We start from the raw sequence: 19,553 nt of genomic DNA on the forward strand, positions 1-19,553 counted from the left end.
GGACGAAAAAAAAAGGTGGTGGTGCGTGGAATACGTCCAGATGCAGGCTGCTGCATACATCATCTAGACCACGCGCATCAAGCGTCCAAGTCGGTACCGCAAAGCAAAGAACCTCCTTTATTGGATCTCCAACTGAGACGAAAAGCACGCCCTGTCCTGGGGCGCGTGGCCTTGTGGACTGTGGATATCTCTGGCTGCTAAAGAACAAAGAAAAGTTTCAGCGGAGGTGGGGGGAGAGCATTCCTTGTCTCCCCACCTCAGAGAAGGCGAATGTCTGGTTTTAGTAGCTGAACTGGTAGGAATGATGACCGAGAGAGGATGTGTACCAGCAGCCAGATCATCGGGAGCCTCCTGGTGCTATCCATGCTGGAGATAGGACTGGGAGTCTCTAGCGTGGCCGTGGGGGCAGTCAGCTTCAGCCTCGTCCTTGCTGGTTCTGAGCGTTCAACTCAGCTGGGAGACTCTTCTCCGGTATGGAGCGGGGTGTGTGTACGTTAGCTATTTCACTCTCTTTAACTCTTGATGGTGAATGCTAATTTGCAGTCTGGTCTCGAATCCTCCTTGTTTTGTGCAGCTCTTCTTTCTTTCCTCTCCCTTGCTTTTTTTTTTTTTAGCTTGCATGCTTTGTGTGGTTTTGACCTGCATGATCCAAGTGTAGAAGCTGCATCTCTAATTCCTTTGGTGCATTTTAGAACAAAACCTGAACTTTATTTGAGTAAGCCAACAGAAAGCTATTGTCCCCTCTCTTCAAAGCCACAGAACACTGGGGCCCACATACTGCAGGGCCAGAAAATTGGGGATGCCAAACTCTGCTCTCTCCAAGCACACTCTATGCTGACAGAATAAGATAACCCTGTTTCAAACATCTAACAGTTTCACGTTAGTGTAAATAAACGCCTATGTGAAAAGTATACATTTTTGAAAAACTGGAAGATCTGAGAGTTTTGAAGCATTGCATTATATGCTTGTGCTGGGGCAGAACTCCTATATCTTCTACTTAAGGTTTCACTAGCAATTCAACAGGCAACTTTACATTTGGGAGAATTCATTTTTCATTCTGGCATCTTATATTGTTGATCGATTTCTTGATAAGAAAAGCAAATAAAATGCTGATGTTTACATTGTATTCAGTTTCATTGTATTCAGTTTCATGAGCTGAACCCTTACAGCTTAATCTTTGGTAACCATGGTCTTAAATTCCTTCCGTAAGGAGTAAAGTAATCTATATATTCCAATGGTTTTTATCTCAGTATAAGCAAAGAATATTAAATTTCCATAGATATTACTGATGATTTAAATTTAATTTAGTACTCAATTACTAAAATACTAAAAACCATGTGGATAAAGTAAGATTTAAATATGTTTAATTTTCTAGATAGTGCTCAGTACTGCTTAAAGTAACAGTGATGGCAATAATCATTAAACATTCTCATTGAAACTTCAGTGGAACTTTTATCTGGAAGGGGAGGGATAAGCTGATTGAAGAATTTACTTCCCAGTTCTATTTCCTGTAAATCATAACATGAAATTCACAATTGTAGTTTTAATTTGCTAGAACAAAATAAAAAGAGATATGATGGTTTCATAATCTGAACTGTTTTTTTAAAGTCAACCAAAATGGAAATAAATGCAAATTTATTTGTTAAATTTCTACTTCTTTGATAGAATGAAAAATAATGCAGCAATGTTTATGGGTGCATATATTCTCTTATTTTAAACTGAAAATTTCTGTGTAGTTTTGTTTTATTTAAATGTGCACTTTTGTATACCTCCATACAATTAGTGATGCTTATAATAATGGAAAATAGTAACATACAGATTAATTTTGTGGAGCAATAAAAGTATCTAAAGATAGTTGTGATCACTAGGACTCACATCTTCATATTTTTAGATTGTATCAAGTATTTTTGTGCAGCTATACTGGGAAGTGTTCAGGCCACATGCAAGGTGACTGTTGGGTTTGTACCAATCCCACCCTTTTTACTTTTTTAAGTTTCCCCACTTTGGGCACAAATTAATATTGTCCTATTAATACTGTTCTTTTGAATTTGTAGGTTTTAGATTTAGTCCTGCATCTATTATTCTACTGTATAGTTTAAGAAAGATATTCCACTTTTTTTCCTCTCTACATTTATTCTATGCATACACATGTGTTCAGAATTGTGTGTCTCATATATGAGCAGCATGTGTATTGTTAAACCATATTCATTTCCACTGCAAAATGGTTTTTTGTTAATGACCTGTATATATCCTTCTCTATGAATACTGTATTCTTAATAAGGGATGGCCTGTAAATTTAGCATTTTCACCAAAGCTGGTGTTCTTATGGATCTCCAGCTTTTATCTTCTAAACTGTCATTTTCAAGGAGTTTAGGAAATTGCCACTGTCTATATTGTACTAAAGTGTTCTTAGCATTGCTGCAGAGGTAAAACTCCAATAGTTGCTTGGGACAAGAAAGGATGCTGAACTTGTTTACATAATTAGATGTCCCCTAATCTCTGGCTTCCAAAAGACTGGTTAATGTAACTCATTCATATTAATGGCTAGTGAGAATCAAATCATTAGTCTGACTTTTTGTGATCCTAGTATAAAGCCAATGATTTTATAACTAGCTTCATATTACACTGTAACTTGTAATTTAGTTTTTATAATTTCACGTGTAAGGCATCCTTATATTATGATTTCATATAATATACTAAGCCATAACCCCTAATTTGTAAACAGAAATGACTAGGTTCAAACAATAGGCAATTCTGATCTTAATCCACTGTCTATAGTCTAGGAATTTAGTTCATTAATCTGATTGGTCAAAGCTTGATTCAAATAATAGGCTTGATAGCCAGTGCTAGGATTTCAACTATGATAGACTCAGGTAACAAAAGTAGGATGAAGCAAAAATCCAAAAATGAGTAACTTCTGAGGCATCAGTATTATGGCAAAGTTAATTTGCATCCACTCATTTTCTAAAAATAACATAACATGAAAATGCAAAGACCTTTGACCCACTTCAGTTTTCAAATAGCTACAGCTAGATGGAAGCCCAGTTTCACACCTAAGGGGCTAGTGGGAAGGTTACTATGGAAACCTTAACTCTGAATACCCTATTTTACATAGATGAAAATAATCCATATCTCAATTTCATGTACTGCCTTACAAACTACAACGATCCTCTGAAACTATCATATTAAATGTTTTCTTATTTATCTGCATTACATCTTCCTTACCAAGTCTTACAAATTGCTTTAGCAAACTCCATGTGATATAATCCAAAGACCCAGAAGAGAATTATAAAATACTAAATAACAATTTAATAAACGAAGACAGCCTGTAAATGTTAAAGGGCTCACTTTAGAATTGTTAACATGAAATCTAAATCCACTTCACTAAATGTGAATTAAAGAAATATTTCAGAAATGACAAAGAGAGATAAATCAAGGTGGAAAGAGAGGGTTTTTTTTAGCATGGTCCTTGTTGTTCAGTCACTAAGTCATGTCACAAACCATGGACCACAGCACACCAAGCATGGTCCTTACTTACTATTATAAAGATGATTTTTAGCAATAATAGCAACAGGATAGACAAAAGCAACCATATAGCATGAAGGTATTCCAATTCTCAGTGTTATACTGATGTTTTCAAACCCTTCATTAATTAATTTTGATATCTCAGTTCTGAAGAACTATTTTTCAAATAATTAATATTCTTAAATAGAAATTAATGAAACTGTTTAATTATGCACAAAAACTAATGGCATACAAAGTCTTAACAAATGTGGATAACTTATTAGACTACAAATATTCAAACTACTGGATAGAACAATCTCTGACAATAGGGATATAACTCGACTGTTTAGAAATCTTAATTCTAAAAGCAAAAGAACCAAGGGTTTTGTTATCAATAAATAGAATCATATTTATTTATATGTTTGTATATTGTGATAATTGAACCACATAATGTTCATAAGTATTATGTCAAAATATATTCTGTATTGTCAGATAGGAGCCATTGCCCATGAGTATAAAGGTTTCTTTACATGTGTAAAGAATCATAAAATTGAAAAGGACATTACATTTTTGGGTACAACCGCTCACTGCTGGAATCCAAACTAAAGCATCCACAATCAACCTGTGTTTGAACATATTCAATGAAGGAAATCCCAAGAAACTTTTCAGAATTGCTTTATTATAAAGAATTTATAATAAAGTTTACAACTGCCTTTCCTTTCTGTAAGTTGTCTTCACTAATTATGTCCTCTACTGTGGACTGAAACAAGGCTAGATTATTTTCTCTGTGTGGTTTCTTTTTAGATATTTGAAGACTCCTCTCTCAGTCCTCTCAAAATATACATGTTGGTTCCTTCCATTTCCTTTCATAGGAATTAGATCATTTGAACTTCTTTATTGCCTGTGTAGGAACTTTCTTCAGTTTGATATGGTCCTTGAAACACCATTTAGGAGTTTTAGCAGAGCAGAATAGAATGAAATAATGATTTCCTGTGGTTTGGAAACTCTTCTTTTGTTGACACAGCCTACACTTCCATTTGCATTTTGGCAGCCTTGACACATTGCTGACTCATACTCAATTTATATCAACTCCTCTGAGATGTTTTCTTCAAACATTATTGGAGGCCAGGTTTACCCCATTCTATACCTGTACATTTGTTTTCCTTTTCTTAAATGAAGAATTTGGTATTTGCTACTTGCATTCCATTATGTATTTCTCAGATGATTTTTAATTATATCTATTAGAGTATAAATTTTCTGCTGTCTTAAAAGATTGAACAAAACTCCATTAAAATGAATTCTGGATATTGCACTAAAAGATCAAATTCAGATAAATTTATGGAGATTATGAGTCAGAACAATCTAATATCTCAAAATATATCTAACTATATTATATATTATAGTATATGTTTACATTTATTTTGAAATTGAATTCCAAATATTCAGTTATTATAAGATATGCAGGATACTGTAAATTCTTGTGCTTCGATAAAGCATTTTGCACTGCACAAGCAATGTGATTCACCTCAGGATGTGAAGATGACATGATCTGTCTATAGGAGTTCTGACATGCAGCAGCTGTAGTAGCAAAAAGAGGTTTCTGCTCATGTGTTGCAAAGAAATAGTTGGAAATGTTGAATAAGGTGATTGGGGTTTCCAGATGAGGCCTAATAATTCACAATAGTTTTCGGGGGTGGGGAGGAAACAATGTTTTGTGGAGAAGCTTCAAGGAGAAACTTTGCATAAATCAACTAAATGAAGCATTTCTTTAGTTTTGTGGAACTCTTCTGATTATTAATATATCAAGGAGAGGGAAAGAGAGGTTTATTATCTTAGAAAACACTTAGACAACTAATTTTATAAAGCCCAACTTTAAGATGATTCTAATGGTTTATAGAAAAAAGAATTTAATCGTAAGGCAATTAAGATCAATCATTCCATTAATCAAATCTATACGAAAAGCATTATCAGTCCCTGCTCTCTCACATAAATATCAAAATATGGAACTCTCAGGTATTTGGGAATGTTATCATCTTTGCTCTTTGCTTCTAAATACCTTATTTTCTTGTTGTAGCCATACAATGTGATCCATAATTGGTCTCTTGAGTGGAATACAAATACTTCTAAATTTTTGAAACCACCAGACAAAGAGTTACTTCTCCATAGAAACAGCACAACCAATCACCAGAGTGTGTGTAATACTGAGACATTCACTGTTAAGATCACAACATACCCACCCTGAAACAAAGATTAATAAAAAATAAAGAATACTTTTGCTAAACATGCCTGAACTGCAACAGCCAACTAGAAATGAACTTATGACATAATCCTAGTTAAATATGTTTATTTTTCTTGTATTTAATTTTCCACACATAAATTCTTAGGCTCTATAGGACAATTTTCTAGTTTAATATAGATACTGTAATTACTTTGTAGGTTTGGAAGCTGTTTTATGTATGCTATTCTTTGTTTTATTTAATTAGGGCTGACCTTCAGTACAGGATGTGGGATTCCTAGCTTCTTAAGAATATTTATGGAAAAGATACTGGAATAGTGGCTGATTACAAACTGAATATGAGTCAGCAGTTTGATGTGGCTGCCAAAAACAAATGTAATTTTAGATTGCATCAACAGAACAAAGTTTTGAAAGGAAGTGAGGTTCCCATTATGCTGATGAGCTGATGCCTGAATATTGTGTTCAGTTCTGGATCCTATTCCTATCCTTTAAGAATGGTTTAGATTAAGAGAGGGGAAAGAAGATGATCAGGGAGTAGTAATGAGATTTATTAAAAGACTTGGGTTTGTTTACACCAGAGAAGACCAGAGATAGGTTATGATATAGACTTCAAATATTTGAAAGGAGAAGAACATCGAGAAACCTGGCTATTTGACTTAGCCGGCCTGGACTGAGGGGTTTTAAGGTTTTAATTTTAAATTTTAAACTGTTTTGGGGCTATTAATTTTATTTTATTTTAATTTGTACATTGCACTGTTTTAATTTGCCCTGTAAACCGCCCGGAGTCCTTCGGGAAAAGGGCGGTATATAAATCGAAACAAATAAATAAATAAACTGTTCTCTGGCAGCCCAGAGTGTAGGACATGTTATAATGTATTTAACCCACAGAAAAGTAATTTCTGATTGAATGTTGAAAAACAACAGTAACAGCAATTTAGAAAAAGAACCAAATGTTCAGAGAAACCATGGTCTTTTATTTTTCACTGAATGTACTCATATATAAATTTAACTTGCTACCTATTGGAAGTTCTTTAATTTGGATTCATGTACTGAGAAGGGGATGGCACCTAATAGCCAAATTATTTCCTCAAAGTCTATGATTCTGTAATTATATTTAGAAGAGATCTTGGATTTCCATTCTTATGTTGACTCTCACATTAAGATTCAGTATTTTTTTTCAAACTCACAATTAAATGCATATCTGTATACCTGGTTGCAACACCCTTTACTGATTAATGCATTTAGTCTGCAATCTCCATCTTAAAATTTAAATCTCCATCTTTAAACTATGCATCTCATGATTAAAACAATTGTTCTATTTTCTGTATCATTTTCTTTAAATTATTTGGTACCATGCCATTTTTTTATATTAGTACTCATTCTGATGAATGAAAAAAAAAGTCCTAGCTTTCTGAAGTAACAGCACATGGAAACTGGGATTCAAAGTGCATATGAGTAAAGGTGGGTAGAAGGGGTGACTTAACGTCATTCTGCTGAAGTTGCTCCCAGATAGACAAAAAGACTCCTTGAAGCCTACTAGGAAGAATGCTAGGAACAAAAGTTGGGAGAAACGAGAGAAATGACACAGAGTAGGAAGACATAGCACAGCCTTGAAGTTGACTTGGAAGTTATAAATGGCTAAGAATGTAGTTGTATGCTGGTTTAGCAAATTAACATCTGTATTGAGGGATAACACTAATTACTGTTAGGGTTTTGGGACTAATTCAAAGAGATAATAGTTACATAAAAGTCCAGATGCTCATTATATGTGGCACAATCTGTGGCACCAGGTAGAATCTGCCCAGCCAGGAAATTACCAGGAGTCAATACTGACTTAAAGATTCAATATATACACTCAATACATTTCAGCAATGTGTGTGTCTCTGTGTGTGTCTCTGTGTGTGTATGCATGCCTGGGTGTCACTGTATTCACCCACTATCCAAGAGATATTCGATGGAGGACAGCAGTTCTTTCTTGGTAAGAGTCTCACTTTGTAACACCTCTTCTCCCCAAAACTAGAATTTCAACTTTAGAGAGTGGGATTCTTTTACAGTATTTGATAGGGCAAATTTCATACACTACAGGTGAAATTTTAATTGTGATATCATTATCATCAACAGCCTCTAAGTTGTACTGATGGGAAAATTCATGGGGAAAAAGGTCAGGCAGACATGGACTTAGATTCTATGTCATTTCAACATTTTTGAATGTAACTAAGGAGTAATGTTTCATGGTGTTAGTAGTCAACTCCATATAATAAATGAAATGACCAATCCATGCTATATTATTGTTACAGTTTTTTCATGTTCCATAAAGATGGCACAATACTAAAGTTTATTTGAGATCACAGTATTCGAGCTCAAAATATATGGTTTTTGTCTGAATTTTTTAAAAATCAATCTGGAAGTGCTTTAAAATTTAAGCAGCTCTATTTCAAAAGAAATAGGGTTTTTAACATAAAATGAGTAGTTTTACGCTTGGAATATTTCCAGAACCTATATAAAATATTATACAACTGTTCAGATTTAAAATGTACACATCCCACTGGATTTAAATTCACCTGATAATTAATTGTGAATACATTTCTTAAATTCATCAACAAGACAAGAGCTAGGATATTTAACATTTGGAAGCAAAAGCCAAGACAATAGTATTTTTATTTAGATATTTTTCAGTGAGATATATAAATTATGTATATACATACAAACTTTCAAACATAGGAGAAAGAGAATTTGTCATGAAACATTTTTTTTCAGGGCCATATGAGAATAACAATTATCATGTTTAGTAGATCATAACAGATCATGTGATTGAGAGTAGTCTTCAAACATTTATCAATAAGCCAGAATTAATAATGCATTCCACTATACACCTTTATTTCATTGTCAAATAATTTATATTAATAAATTATAGTGTTGCTTAATGAATTGCTGTGAATGCTGTGAATTGCTGACTAGCATCCATGAATGTAGCTGAAATATGTAAAAACTAAACAGATAATTATCAAAAAGAGGCTGGGATGAATGAAATTTGCCAACACAACAAACTATATTTTGTTGGAAAGACAGGAATAAAAATAGATATTTTTAAATATATTCATGAGCTGCCAAAGAGTGGATATTTATGTTCATTTACTTAAGTATTGGCATGTGCGTATTCTCAAAAATCTGCTTTAATTTACCACATACTTTAGCATAATTATTTTGGGATATAGCTTTTTTAAAAAAAAGTTTAAACAAGATTTAAAGAGATTCCTCAGCCATGTTGTACAATTTCAGAAATCCCCTAAACTCCGTGATATTTTTTTTTGAGGAATGAATAACTATTAATCAAATTTTGTTTGGAACTTTGATTGCATCTCTTGACTTTTGATTATATCCTGCAGACACTCCTACCTTCTTGTGTTTGCTTTGCTTTGTTGCATATTCTTAATACTAGATTATTTGGCTAAGTTTTAATTGATAAGAGAAAAGAGTGCATTACATTAGTGTTTTAATAATAATCAAGAAGGGTTGCAAATTATTTTACAGAAATAAAAAACAAATTCTGGATAATATACCTACTATACATACCGTAGCATATAGTTAAGAGAGATCCTGCTCACAAGCATGCAATATTTGAACTTGAAAATAACATTAGAAATAATACCACTAAATATACAGTGGTTTGGATAAATTGAATCTCGACAGAGAGAAATTATAATCTTTATATTACTCGGTTGGAATAAGGATATTCTGTAACTATTTATGTACTTAAAATATAGCAATGCCTCAGCTCTTGTCCTAGACCATAAAAATATCAAATATGCCTTTCTTTCCCTTTCAGTTTTTGCTTTGTGGAGTATGTGGAATATTCTGTGCCAAAAAAAAGTCAGGACTTATTGTAAGTGTTTTACTAAACTTTTCATAAGTATTCGTAAGTGAAATGTAAGCTATACATATCTTGGACTCTATAATATTTCTTCATTTCTGCCATGAGACTCAAAAAGAATTCACACAGAAATTAGATATGTCATCTAATGAAATGGGTGCAGTAGTTATATATATTAGATAAAACAAAGTACTCAGTCTATACTGTTCTTGACGTTGTTTCAGCTTTGAATTGATAGCAAACCCTGGACTGAATCGTTTAGTGTTTCTCAACTGTAAGATACTCAGATATCTTATAAATTTCTCAGGGGCAAAGATGGACATTGAGGCTGTGGAATTTTCTGAGTAAGTAAAAGTGCTTACAGGTAGTCCTCTAATTACAACAGAAACTGAGCATGGATTTATAGTCTTAAATTAAATGGATCACTACATGACTGCAGCTGATTTTTTTTTTTTGCAGTGGCCATTAAAAAAATGTGGTAGTCATTAAATGAACATAGCAATCATTAAGTGAGCCTGTTTTCCCCCATGGTTTTGTGTTTTTTTTTGCTGAAAAATGGAAGTAAACTCCAGAAAGCATTAAAAAAAAAGCTTTGATTGTGGGGTGTTGCAAACAGCCATAAATATGAGCCAATTGCCAAGTGCTCAAAATACCATCAGATGACTGAGGTCACAATGGAACTTCTAAAACAGGTCATGTAGCTCTGTGGAGGCCCATCATAACTTCAAGTGGTCACTAAAGCATGCCGGCCACATGACCACGGAGACATCCTCGGACAAACGCTGGCTCTTCGGCTTTGAAACGGAGATGAGCACCGCCCCCTAGAGTCGGAAATGACTAGCATGCATGTGCGGGGGAACCTTTACCTTTACCTTTTTACCTGTATATTATATACTCATGGCAACTACATTGTAGTTGAAATTGGACATAAACAGTATATAGGAAAGAAACACAATAATTCAATATTGATGTTAATTGGGGGAGAGGTACAAAAGGGGATTTGTGCCCTCCTTTGTCCCTTATTCAGCACCCTGCCGGTTTCCACTGCTGGCTAATAAAACAGCAGATCTTTCAAAAGGGTTGTTAATGAAGGCCTAAGTAAGAGTGTTGTATACCGGGTTCTTTGCTTGAGCAAAGAGACAAGGCGAGTGAGTTCAGTCAGAAACATTCTTTATTTGCTTGCAGGAACTGAACTGGGGAACAGGGCTGCGAATGCAGCTATTTATACCCAAGCCTCTAGGTGGTATCCAATAGGTTTAAAGCAACCTATTGCTGCCCTAGAAGCAGCCAATGGCGGCGCTGGAGACGGATTGTCTGAGGAGCTGGGAGCCATTAGCCAGCTTCCCTGCTTAAGCAACCTTCCAGCAATCAAACCCACGTGATACACTTTAGTAGAACAAAGCCCAATACATTACACCCCTCCCCCCTAGAATGTACACACATTATAGCAACAAAAGAAATAATTACAGCAATTACAGAGTTTTACAAGAATACAAAATAGTGGTATGCATGAGTACACATTGTTCCATATCTCGCTAATACAGAGGCTTTCCTGACTATCAGCCATTCAGTGACAACACAACATTAAAGCACAATTATTTAAGGACAAAATCCTGTAAGTATGCAGGAGGCTTGCAAACCCTTGTAGATCACCTGGGAGATCCCGGCAGAACCCGGTCTACCAGCTTGCCCACCTGGCTGGGTAGACCAGGGTCCCTGAGTCCAAGAGAGTCTGGCTGACTTGGATTTCTCTGGCTGGCCCTTCCAGGTTGGCCCACCCCAGAGTCTATTGGTTGCACAGAGTTAGCACAGTGGGTGTATTGTTCGGGTTGACTTTCCCCATCAGGGGACCCATGTTGATCTCCTGGGCTTTGCCCCACTATGAACACCTCCCCATTGCTCTGACTGCTAGGGTCCTCAAAGCATGTGAATTGTTCGGCCTGGCTGCCAGTTTGAGGTCCATTGATTGGACCTGGGATGAAGTCCTCATTTTGTGAGCATTCTGGAAACCAGTTCCTCAGCTGATCAATATGGGGGCAAATGACTCGCTCGCCATCTAGGACCACTTCGTATGAGAGTGCCATCTGAATGGCTTTCAATTTCAACTCAGCAAGGTGGATGCCATCGGCATCGATATGGAAACCCAAGAACTCAGTTGAAGGGACTCCAATGCTACACTTGTTTTTCTTAAGTTTAAGGCCCATTTCGCACAGCTATTGAAGGACGGCTCTGAGCCTCCTTGCAAGCACCTCAGTGGACTCACCAGTGATGAGTATATCATCGAAATAGGGGCAAACCCCCGGAATGCCCTTGAGCATGTGCTCCATTGTGCCTTGAAAAATGCCAGGGGCTACACTAACCCTGAATTGCAGGCGTTTTACTTTAAATGCCCCTCTGTGGGTTACAATAGTCTGTGCCATGGCTGTGGCCTCGTCCACAGGAAGCTGTTGGTAGGCCTGAGCCAAATCTAACTTTGTGAAAATTGTACCCCCTTGCAGAGATGCCAGGATGTGGCTCACTATTGGCACTGGGTACGCATGCTGTTTGAGTGCACGATTAATTGTGCACTTGTAATCAGTGCAAATTCTGACCTCTCTGTTGGCTTTTAGTGGTGTGATGATTGGGGTTTCTCATTCACCCCCATCTACGGACTGTAGTACCTCCTGTTCTACAAGCTTATCTAATTCAGCGTCTATCTTGTGTTTAAGAGCAAATGGCACTCTATGAGGTTTAATCCTAACCGGCATTACAGTAGGATCTAGTTTAAATGGGCCCGTGTAAGTCCCTAGACCTAAGTCAAACACATCTGTGAACTCCTCGCATACTGTCACTGGACTTGTGACTTGCGTCTGGTTAATACTGGTTACCTGGATGCCTAATGCATCAACCAATCGAGCCCTATCAGGCTCGTTCACTGAACCTCTACTACAACAACGTCCAGGTGCCCAGAAAACCCCTTAAATTTGACCACCAGTGTGGCCTCGCCCTTGACTGCGACTCTGGCATTCTGCTGTGATTGCAGATGAAGTTAAATGTCTCAAGTGATATAATGGACACGGCTGAGCCCATGTCCAGCTCCATCTTGCAAGGGACCCCTTGCACCTCAACCTGAAGCCGAAACTTTGGCTTAATGGGGTGGCGAGCTCCGGTGTGGCAAATGCTTCTGCGGCTGGAGCAAAACCCTACACTAAACTGCCCCAGGGCCCCGGTACCTCTCCTGATTGGAATGTCCGATTGGTGATTTGATTGCTGGTCCCTCTGGTGCCCTCTGCAGATGGATGCGACATGGCCAGTCTTTTTGCAGGCCTGGCACGTGGCTATCCAGAACCTACAGTCCATGTGTTGGTGATGGCCACCACACCCTGGGCACCTAATGAAGGGATCTGCCTTGTAAGTAGTCCCTTGTTGCTTGTCACTGCGACATTGTTGGTCATCGAGCCTTTGGAGCTTGTCAACTTCTGTGTTGTCGTCGGAGTCTTCAGCGTGTTTGGTATCCTCATGGTGGATGGTCTCATGCTGTGCTGTTTTGGTGGGCCGCATGGCTCGTACGGCCCCGCTGGTGGCTTTGTCCGCCATGATCTCTTTCAGTGCATCTGGAAATGACAGAGTCTCTTTGGCGATGAATTTTTGTTGCAGCTCTCAATTCCGGAGGCTGCAGACGAGTCAGTCCCAGAGCCTCTCTTCTATGTCAGAGAACTGGCACAGGCATGCAGCCTACCTCAAAGCTGCGATGAATTCAGATGCTGTTTCACCCTGCTGTTGAACCCTCTGTTCGAATGCATGGTACCAAGCAATTACCAACGGCTTGGGCTGGAAATGGTTGCCGAGCCATTTCTTCAAGTCCGTGAACATTACGGACTTCAATGGCATCAGTGCAAACAAGTTCTCCATGATGTCGAACATGGCTGGGCCGCAAACACACAGGAGTGTAGCGGCCTTCAGGCCATCCTTGGTGACTTGATTGGTGCAGAGGTAGTTCTCGACCCTGGATAGGTACGAAGACCATCTTTCCGGGTGAGCTATGTCAAATTCTTCCAGCTTTCCGACCTTCCCCATCTCGGTTGGTCTTCGCAGCTGTGGCTCGTCGTCTTCTTATCCTGCTCTTCCGAATGCCCAGGGACTGATCCTCTGGGCATGAGGTTACTAGCGTGGCTGTGCTAGGCCGACCATAGAGGGGGGGGAAATTGCTTTCCTGCCAGGCGCATTCCGGCCTCTCCCTTAGTGACTCTCAGCTCTGTTGGAGAAGCAGGATCCTACCTTCGTTGCCAGTGTTGTATACTGGGTTCTTTGCTTGAGCAAAGAGACAAGACGAGTGAGTTCAGTCAGAAACATTCTTTATTTGCTTGCAGGAACCAAACTGGGGAACAGGACTGCGAATGTAGCTATTTATACCCAAGCCTCTAGGTGGTGGCCAATAGGTTTAAAGGTAAAGGTAAAAGTAAAGGTTCCCCCGCACATGCGTGCTAGTCGTTTCCGACTCTAGGGGCCGGTGCTCATCTCCGTTTCATAGCCGAAGAGCCAGCGCTTGTCCGAGGACATCTCCGTGGTCATGTGGCCGGCATGACTAGACGCCAAAGGTGCATGGAACGCTGTTACCTTCCCACTGTAAAGGTAAAGGTAAAGGTAAAGGTAAAGGTTCCCCCGCACATGTGTGCTAGTCGTTTCCGACTCTAGGGGCCGGTGCTCATCTCCGTTTCATAGCCGAAGAGCCAGCGCTTGTCCGAGGACATCTCCGTGGTCATGTGGCCGGCATGACTAGACGCCAAAGGCGCACGGAACGCTGTTACCTTCCCACCGTAGTGGTCCCTATTTTTCTACTTGCATTTTTACGTGCTTTCGAACTGCTAGGTGGGCAGAAGCTGGGACGAGTAACAGGCGCTCACTCTGCTACGCGGCACTCGGGATTCGACCCGCCAAACTGCCGACCTTCCGATCGACAAGCTGAGCGTCCTAACCCACTGAGCCACCGCGTCCCAACCTATTGCTGCCCTAGAAGCAGCCAATGGTGGCACTGGAGACGGGCTGTCTGAGGAGCTGGGAGCCCTTAGCCAGCTTCCCTGCTTAAGCAACCTTCCAGCAATCAAACCCACATGATACACTTTAGTAGAACAAAGCCCAAATATTACAAAGAGATTTTAGCAAGCATCTAATAGTAGTAGATTTATTCAGCTTCTCTGATTAATCCATATTTAATCATTACAGTTCCATATGGCCAGCCAATGCTACTAATAAAATTTAAGCAATCATTAAAGACACGAAGTGGTAGAAGAAGCCAGATTTTATATATATGCCACACTTTCACTTTTCTTATCTTCTTCCTTTTCAGGTAGCTCAGAATAGAAAATATACATACATACATACATACATACATACATACATATTTGCCATAATGAGAAGGGCATGTTTTAATCAATCCATATTTCTTAGGCCAGTGTTAAAATGGTGACACTCAATTTTAAACAAAAGAAATATAGTAAACTGAAGTAAAGTAGAGTAGACATTGAAAAGTTTACAGCTACTACTCTCATTGTTCAAATGTATTTTTATCAACATGTTTGATTTTTTTTGGGGTGTGGTGGAGTTCAAATGAATATGTAACTCAGTTGCTTTCTCCATCTTATCATCTCACAGTAATGTGTATTTTTGTTTCCTATCAGATGATACTTTTCTCTGCTTGCTGTATCTGTGGGCTAATTGGAGGAATATTAAACTTTCAGTTTCTTCGAGCTCTAACAAAGAAATCCTCAGCTCTCTATCCTTTGCACCTTACCTCCATGTCTCTTGCATGCATTGGAATTGGTGGCTGTACTCTTTCTTCATGGCTTACTTGCCGACTAGCCAGCTATGAACAAAGAAGAATGTTTTCAGAAAGAGAACATTCATTACATCATTCTCACGAAATGGCTGAAAAAGTAAGTTGGCATGCTTTTTTATTTGTTATGCTGGGTTATTTTATATTTTTTCCTAATATATACAGTCAACTATACAAGAAAATTCTCTGATCAATTTGTAAGTCACTGGTAGTATCAACTATATTACAATTTAAAAAGTCATGTTTAGATATTCTAGCTTTTCCAGTACTCATTTCAATAAAATGCATCCACTAACTACATAGCTTCCTTGTATAACTATAGTGCTTTGCACTAAATATAGAGCTCCTTGGCCTAAATAAGCTAATAGCTGCATAATTGTATATCTGTTTCACTTCCTGCATGAAAATATATTTTATACTACAGCTGGGTCTTACCAAAGATTAAGATCATGTAGGTGGACAAGCAACGCAATCTGCAGCTACATACAATGAACATATCATTGGATTGTACCACTTTAGATTGCTGATGGGAGAGCAAATGATTATGTGTCTCCTGATTAGTCTTTGGGGCAGGATTGGGTAATCTATCTTTAGTATAGCTAAGAATAAAAAGCAATTTTGTAAAAAAAAAATAAGGTGGTACCAAATTTTGCAACTGTTAAGCTCAGCAGATATTTCAGAAACTTATTTTTTCTCATGTTTTTATTAGAAAGTAGTGTCTGTATAAGAACTGAAACATTCAAATTACTAAATACCTACATTTTGCTGCTGAATCTCAGAAAAATTATCTGAAGAATGTCTGAGGCTGTGTGCAGATTGTGTACTACCCATCCTTATCTTACTCAGGAAAGATTTTATCCAAGCCTTTTTTTCTTGGCATGTTAATTTGGAAGCTGGAAAGTATTGTGTTGAACAGGAAATACAACTTTGTCTAATACTGATATGCACCAAAACATATGCAAATGATTGTGCTTTATTTATAATTTATTTTGTATTAGAGATTAAGGGGTATTGAAATAATCGAACTGCCCAGCTGCCCAGTGATACCCCCAACACCAGAGTTACCTCCAAGGTATGCTGAATTCTAGGGAATTGTGATGAATTAGAAATGTTGCTTTTGAGAGAAATGCATAAACCAATCTTACCTTGAGCTTTTTAAGAAAATTCTTAACTTAGATTCCCAGAAATCTTCATCCATATTATAGGAAAGACTTTATTAAAATCATTTAGAAAAATGCTGGAGTTGGTGGCGTGTCACTCAATATATTGAATATACAAATAGCTTGTTTATACATATGCAAACACATATATTTACTGTATACTCTCTACATATATTACTTTTCTAATCAACCCATTTGTCTTAGCTTCATACACTTTGCACACATAATTGCTATAACAATTTCATAAGCAGGAAAAATTGTTAAAGAATTGGTGTTCAGTGGTCAGTAATAATAATGATTTGGGTGTAAATACACAAATTAAATAAACTGTAGGCAAGTAATCAATGAAAAAAGCTAGGGCTTGATTGCTAGTAGATAAAAATTATAAAATTACCACTATGAAGTAGGTTATTTGCTTACATAGTTATTATACTTTTTCAATTATCCCATTTTACACTTAGACTATATAACTCTGTCCCTGCTGTTCAACTAGTCCAGGGGTCAGCAACCTGAAACAGTGAAAGAGCCACTCGGAACCGGTTCCCTCACAAAAGGAAAAACTGGGAGCCGCAAAAAATGTGTGCACATGCGCATACATGCGCCCATGCGCAGAAAAGGGTTTGACTGAAGAGTGGAGCCAAGGCGAGATATGCACCTACCCTGCATATTTGAATTGATTGGTTGAACTTTTTTAGTCCCACTTTTGTTTTTTTGGGGACTGCACATGGCAGAGGACTGGGAGCCGCAGGAGATGGCTGAAAGAGCCGCATGCGGCTCCGGAGCCACGGGTTGCAGACCTGTGAACTAGTCCAAGGTCACCCAGCTTATTTATTTATTTGCACACACACATACACATATAGAGGCAGATATATTTTAGATAGAAGGAAATCATAAAAGGGAAAAGGGAATGGTCTTGAAGATAGGAGGAAGAGCCACTGCCAAAACGCAAAGGTTACATAAAAATGGTTCAGGCCCAGACCAATAAAGTAACCTGGGAAAATGTCTCAAATACTGTAACCTCTTCCTAATTCACGCAAAGATAAAGGGAGGAAGGGGGAAGCATATTCAGACTTGAAAGTTTTGTTACTATAGTTGTTATAATAAAATAGTCCTGAACCAACCTAAAAGGCATTTGTTTCTTAGTTTGGACTGCCTTGTAAGGCTAATACTCTTCAAGTAAACAAGCACCATGTTTCCCTGTTTATATATTGACACAGTGACTTGGGTGAATCTGGAACTCTCTTTCAAAGCTCAATTTATTTTATGAGACCAACTTGCATTACCTCCATCCATTCTTTCAAAGCTAAAGAATGTGAATTTATGCATCTCACTCTGTTTCCCAGGAGACAGGTCTCTACATCACCACACCCCCGCCTCAATCAACATTACCTAGCACCTTATCTGGAAATCCCAGCTGAGTCCAAGGTATGATTATCATCACGTTTGTCAGTGAACATGTGGTTCATTTTCTTAGGTTGAGATAAAGGTGGAGATGGGATAAACATACAGGAAAAATAGTTTATGGCAACCATTTTAGATACTGCTTCTCATAGAAAAAAAGATTTCTCTACATGTGCTACTACTTAGGAATATACGTTGGTATATGAATAACAGTTGTGGACAAGTGTAATACAGCCAGAACAGGGATCACTCCAGCAAGGATTAAAGATCTAGATCTGGTTGGGATCACTTTGAAAAGAAGATGGAATATAAATATAAGCTAAAGTGAGACGTAACCCAAGATTAAAAAGAAATATAAATGCCACAGTTGATGGATGAGTTTGAAGATCATTAAGCCTATTTTACTTGAATGTCTCTTTCAGGCAAACAAGGATGCCTTCATTTTAATATTTTGTATATGTGCTAGAATGGCTAAGGTCAGTTTGTGAAAAAGATTGTGCTCTGTGCATACTTTATAATTTTCTGGCTGAAGCATGGCTGTCATTAATCTCTCATATGTTTGCTATGTCACATCATATTATAGATATGAAAGCTATAACTAGCTCAATAGTGGCCACTGTAAGCAGTCTGAGACTTTTGGATTGAATAAGGCCAAAGCTTTCCTCATGATACAACTAAACCCAATTTATCACATTGTGCATCAGTTTACTTATAGACTCATTCTTTCATGGAAAATGATCCTTGAAAGTAGTGTTTGTGTGGGCCAGATGTTAGCTACAAAGGTGCACTTTTAAATTTGTGCTAGTGTATTGCAGTATAACTGATTTTGACTACCCATTTCAATTCTCGCAGGAAATGACAGATAACATATGTAACGGAGGACCACATCTAATTTATAATGGAGGAACATACTGAAATATTTACAATGTTTAAAGAACAACTATATGTAGGATTTTCTTCAAGAGAAAATGCAGAAGCCAATAGCTTGGAGATAAGGTCCTAAAACATTATGGCTCTAACTTGCAATAATTTTACAACTTCAAAACAACAACAGCACAGTCACATTTTCTTTCAGAGATTTGCTTTGATTCCCATTAACTGAAGATACATAATTGCACATTTTGAAGATAAGTATTATCACATTTGATTTTTTTTGTCTGAGTATTTTTAATGGCTGTGATAATATATGAAACAGACTTTTCAGATTTTACTCAGATTTTTTTTAGGAATTACATTTTGATTTGAAAAAAATCCCACTGCTATAAAAATAAGGAGGTTTAAATACTGAATTGCACACCAACATGAAAAGAATTTGGACATGAAAGTGTGGTCTTTTCTATGCAGAGTATAATGAATGAATTGTGAGCATGTTGCTCTCCGCACTGCTGTCTGCGTTTTGAAAAATGGGAGGTTTTAAGGATGCTATGAGGTCAAAGAATGCTTTGCTATAAAAAAAATCATTTTTCCAATTTTTGAGGTATATTTCCTAATTTGTTCACAAAAGATGTGAAATAAAATGAAACATAGGAATGGGATTATTTTTTTAATCATCCTAACGATTTTTACAAT

At 37.5% G+C, this 19,553-nt stretch overlaps 1 protein-coding gene across 1 annotated transcript; it reads left to right on the forward strand.

The window, feature by feature from the left end:
• Nucleotides 1–318: 318 nt before the first annotated feature.
• Nucleotides 319–18,899, forward strand: TMEM196 (transmembrane protein 196; the record flags this gene model as incomplete). Its single annotated transcript, XM_081346349.1, has 6 exons — nt 319–489; nt 9,567–9,623; nt 15,269–15,523; nt 16,422–16,495; nt 17,927–18,008; nt 18,837–18,899. The coding sequence occupies 6 exons, from the start codon at nt 319–321 to the stop codon at nt 18,897–18,899; spliced, it is 702 nt and encodes a 233-aa protein (XP_081202475.1).
• Nucleotides 18,900–19,553: the final 654 nt, after the last annotated feature.

The sequence above is a fragment of the Vipera berus genome (genome assembly GCF_964194415.1).
Source record: "Vipera berus genome assembly, chromosome: Z".
Taxonomy (NCBI): domain Eukaryota; kingdom Metazoa; phylum Chordata; class Lepidosauria; order Squamata; family Viperidae; genus Vipera; species Vipera berus.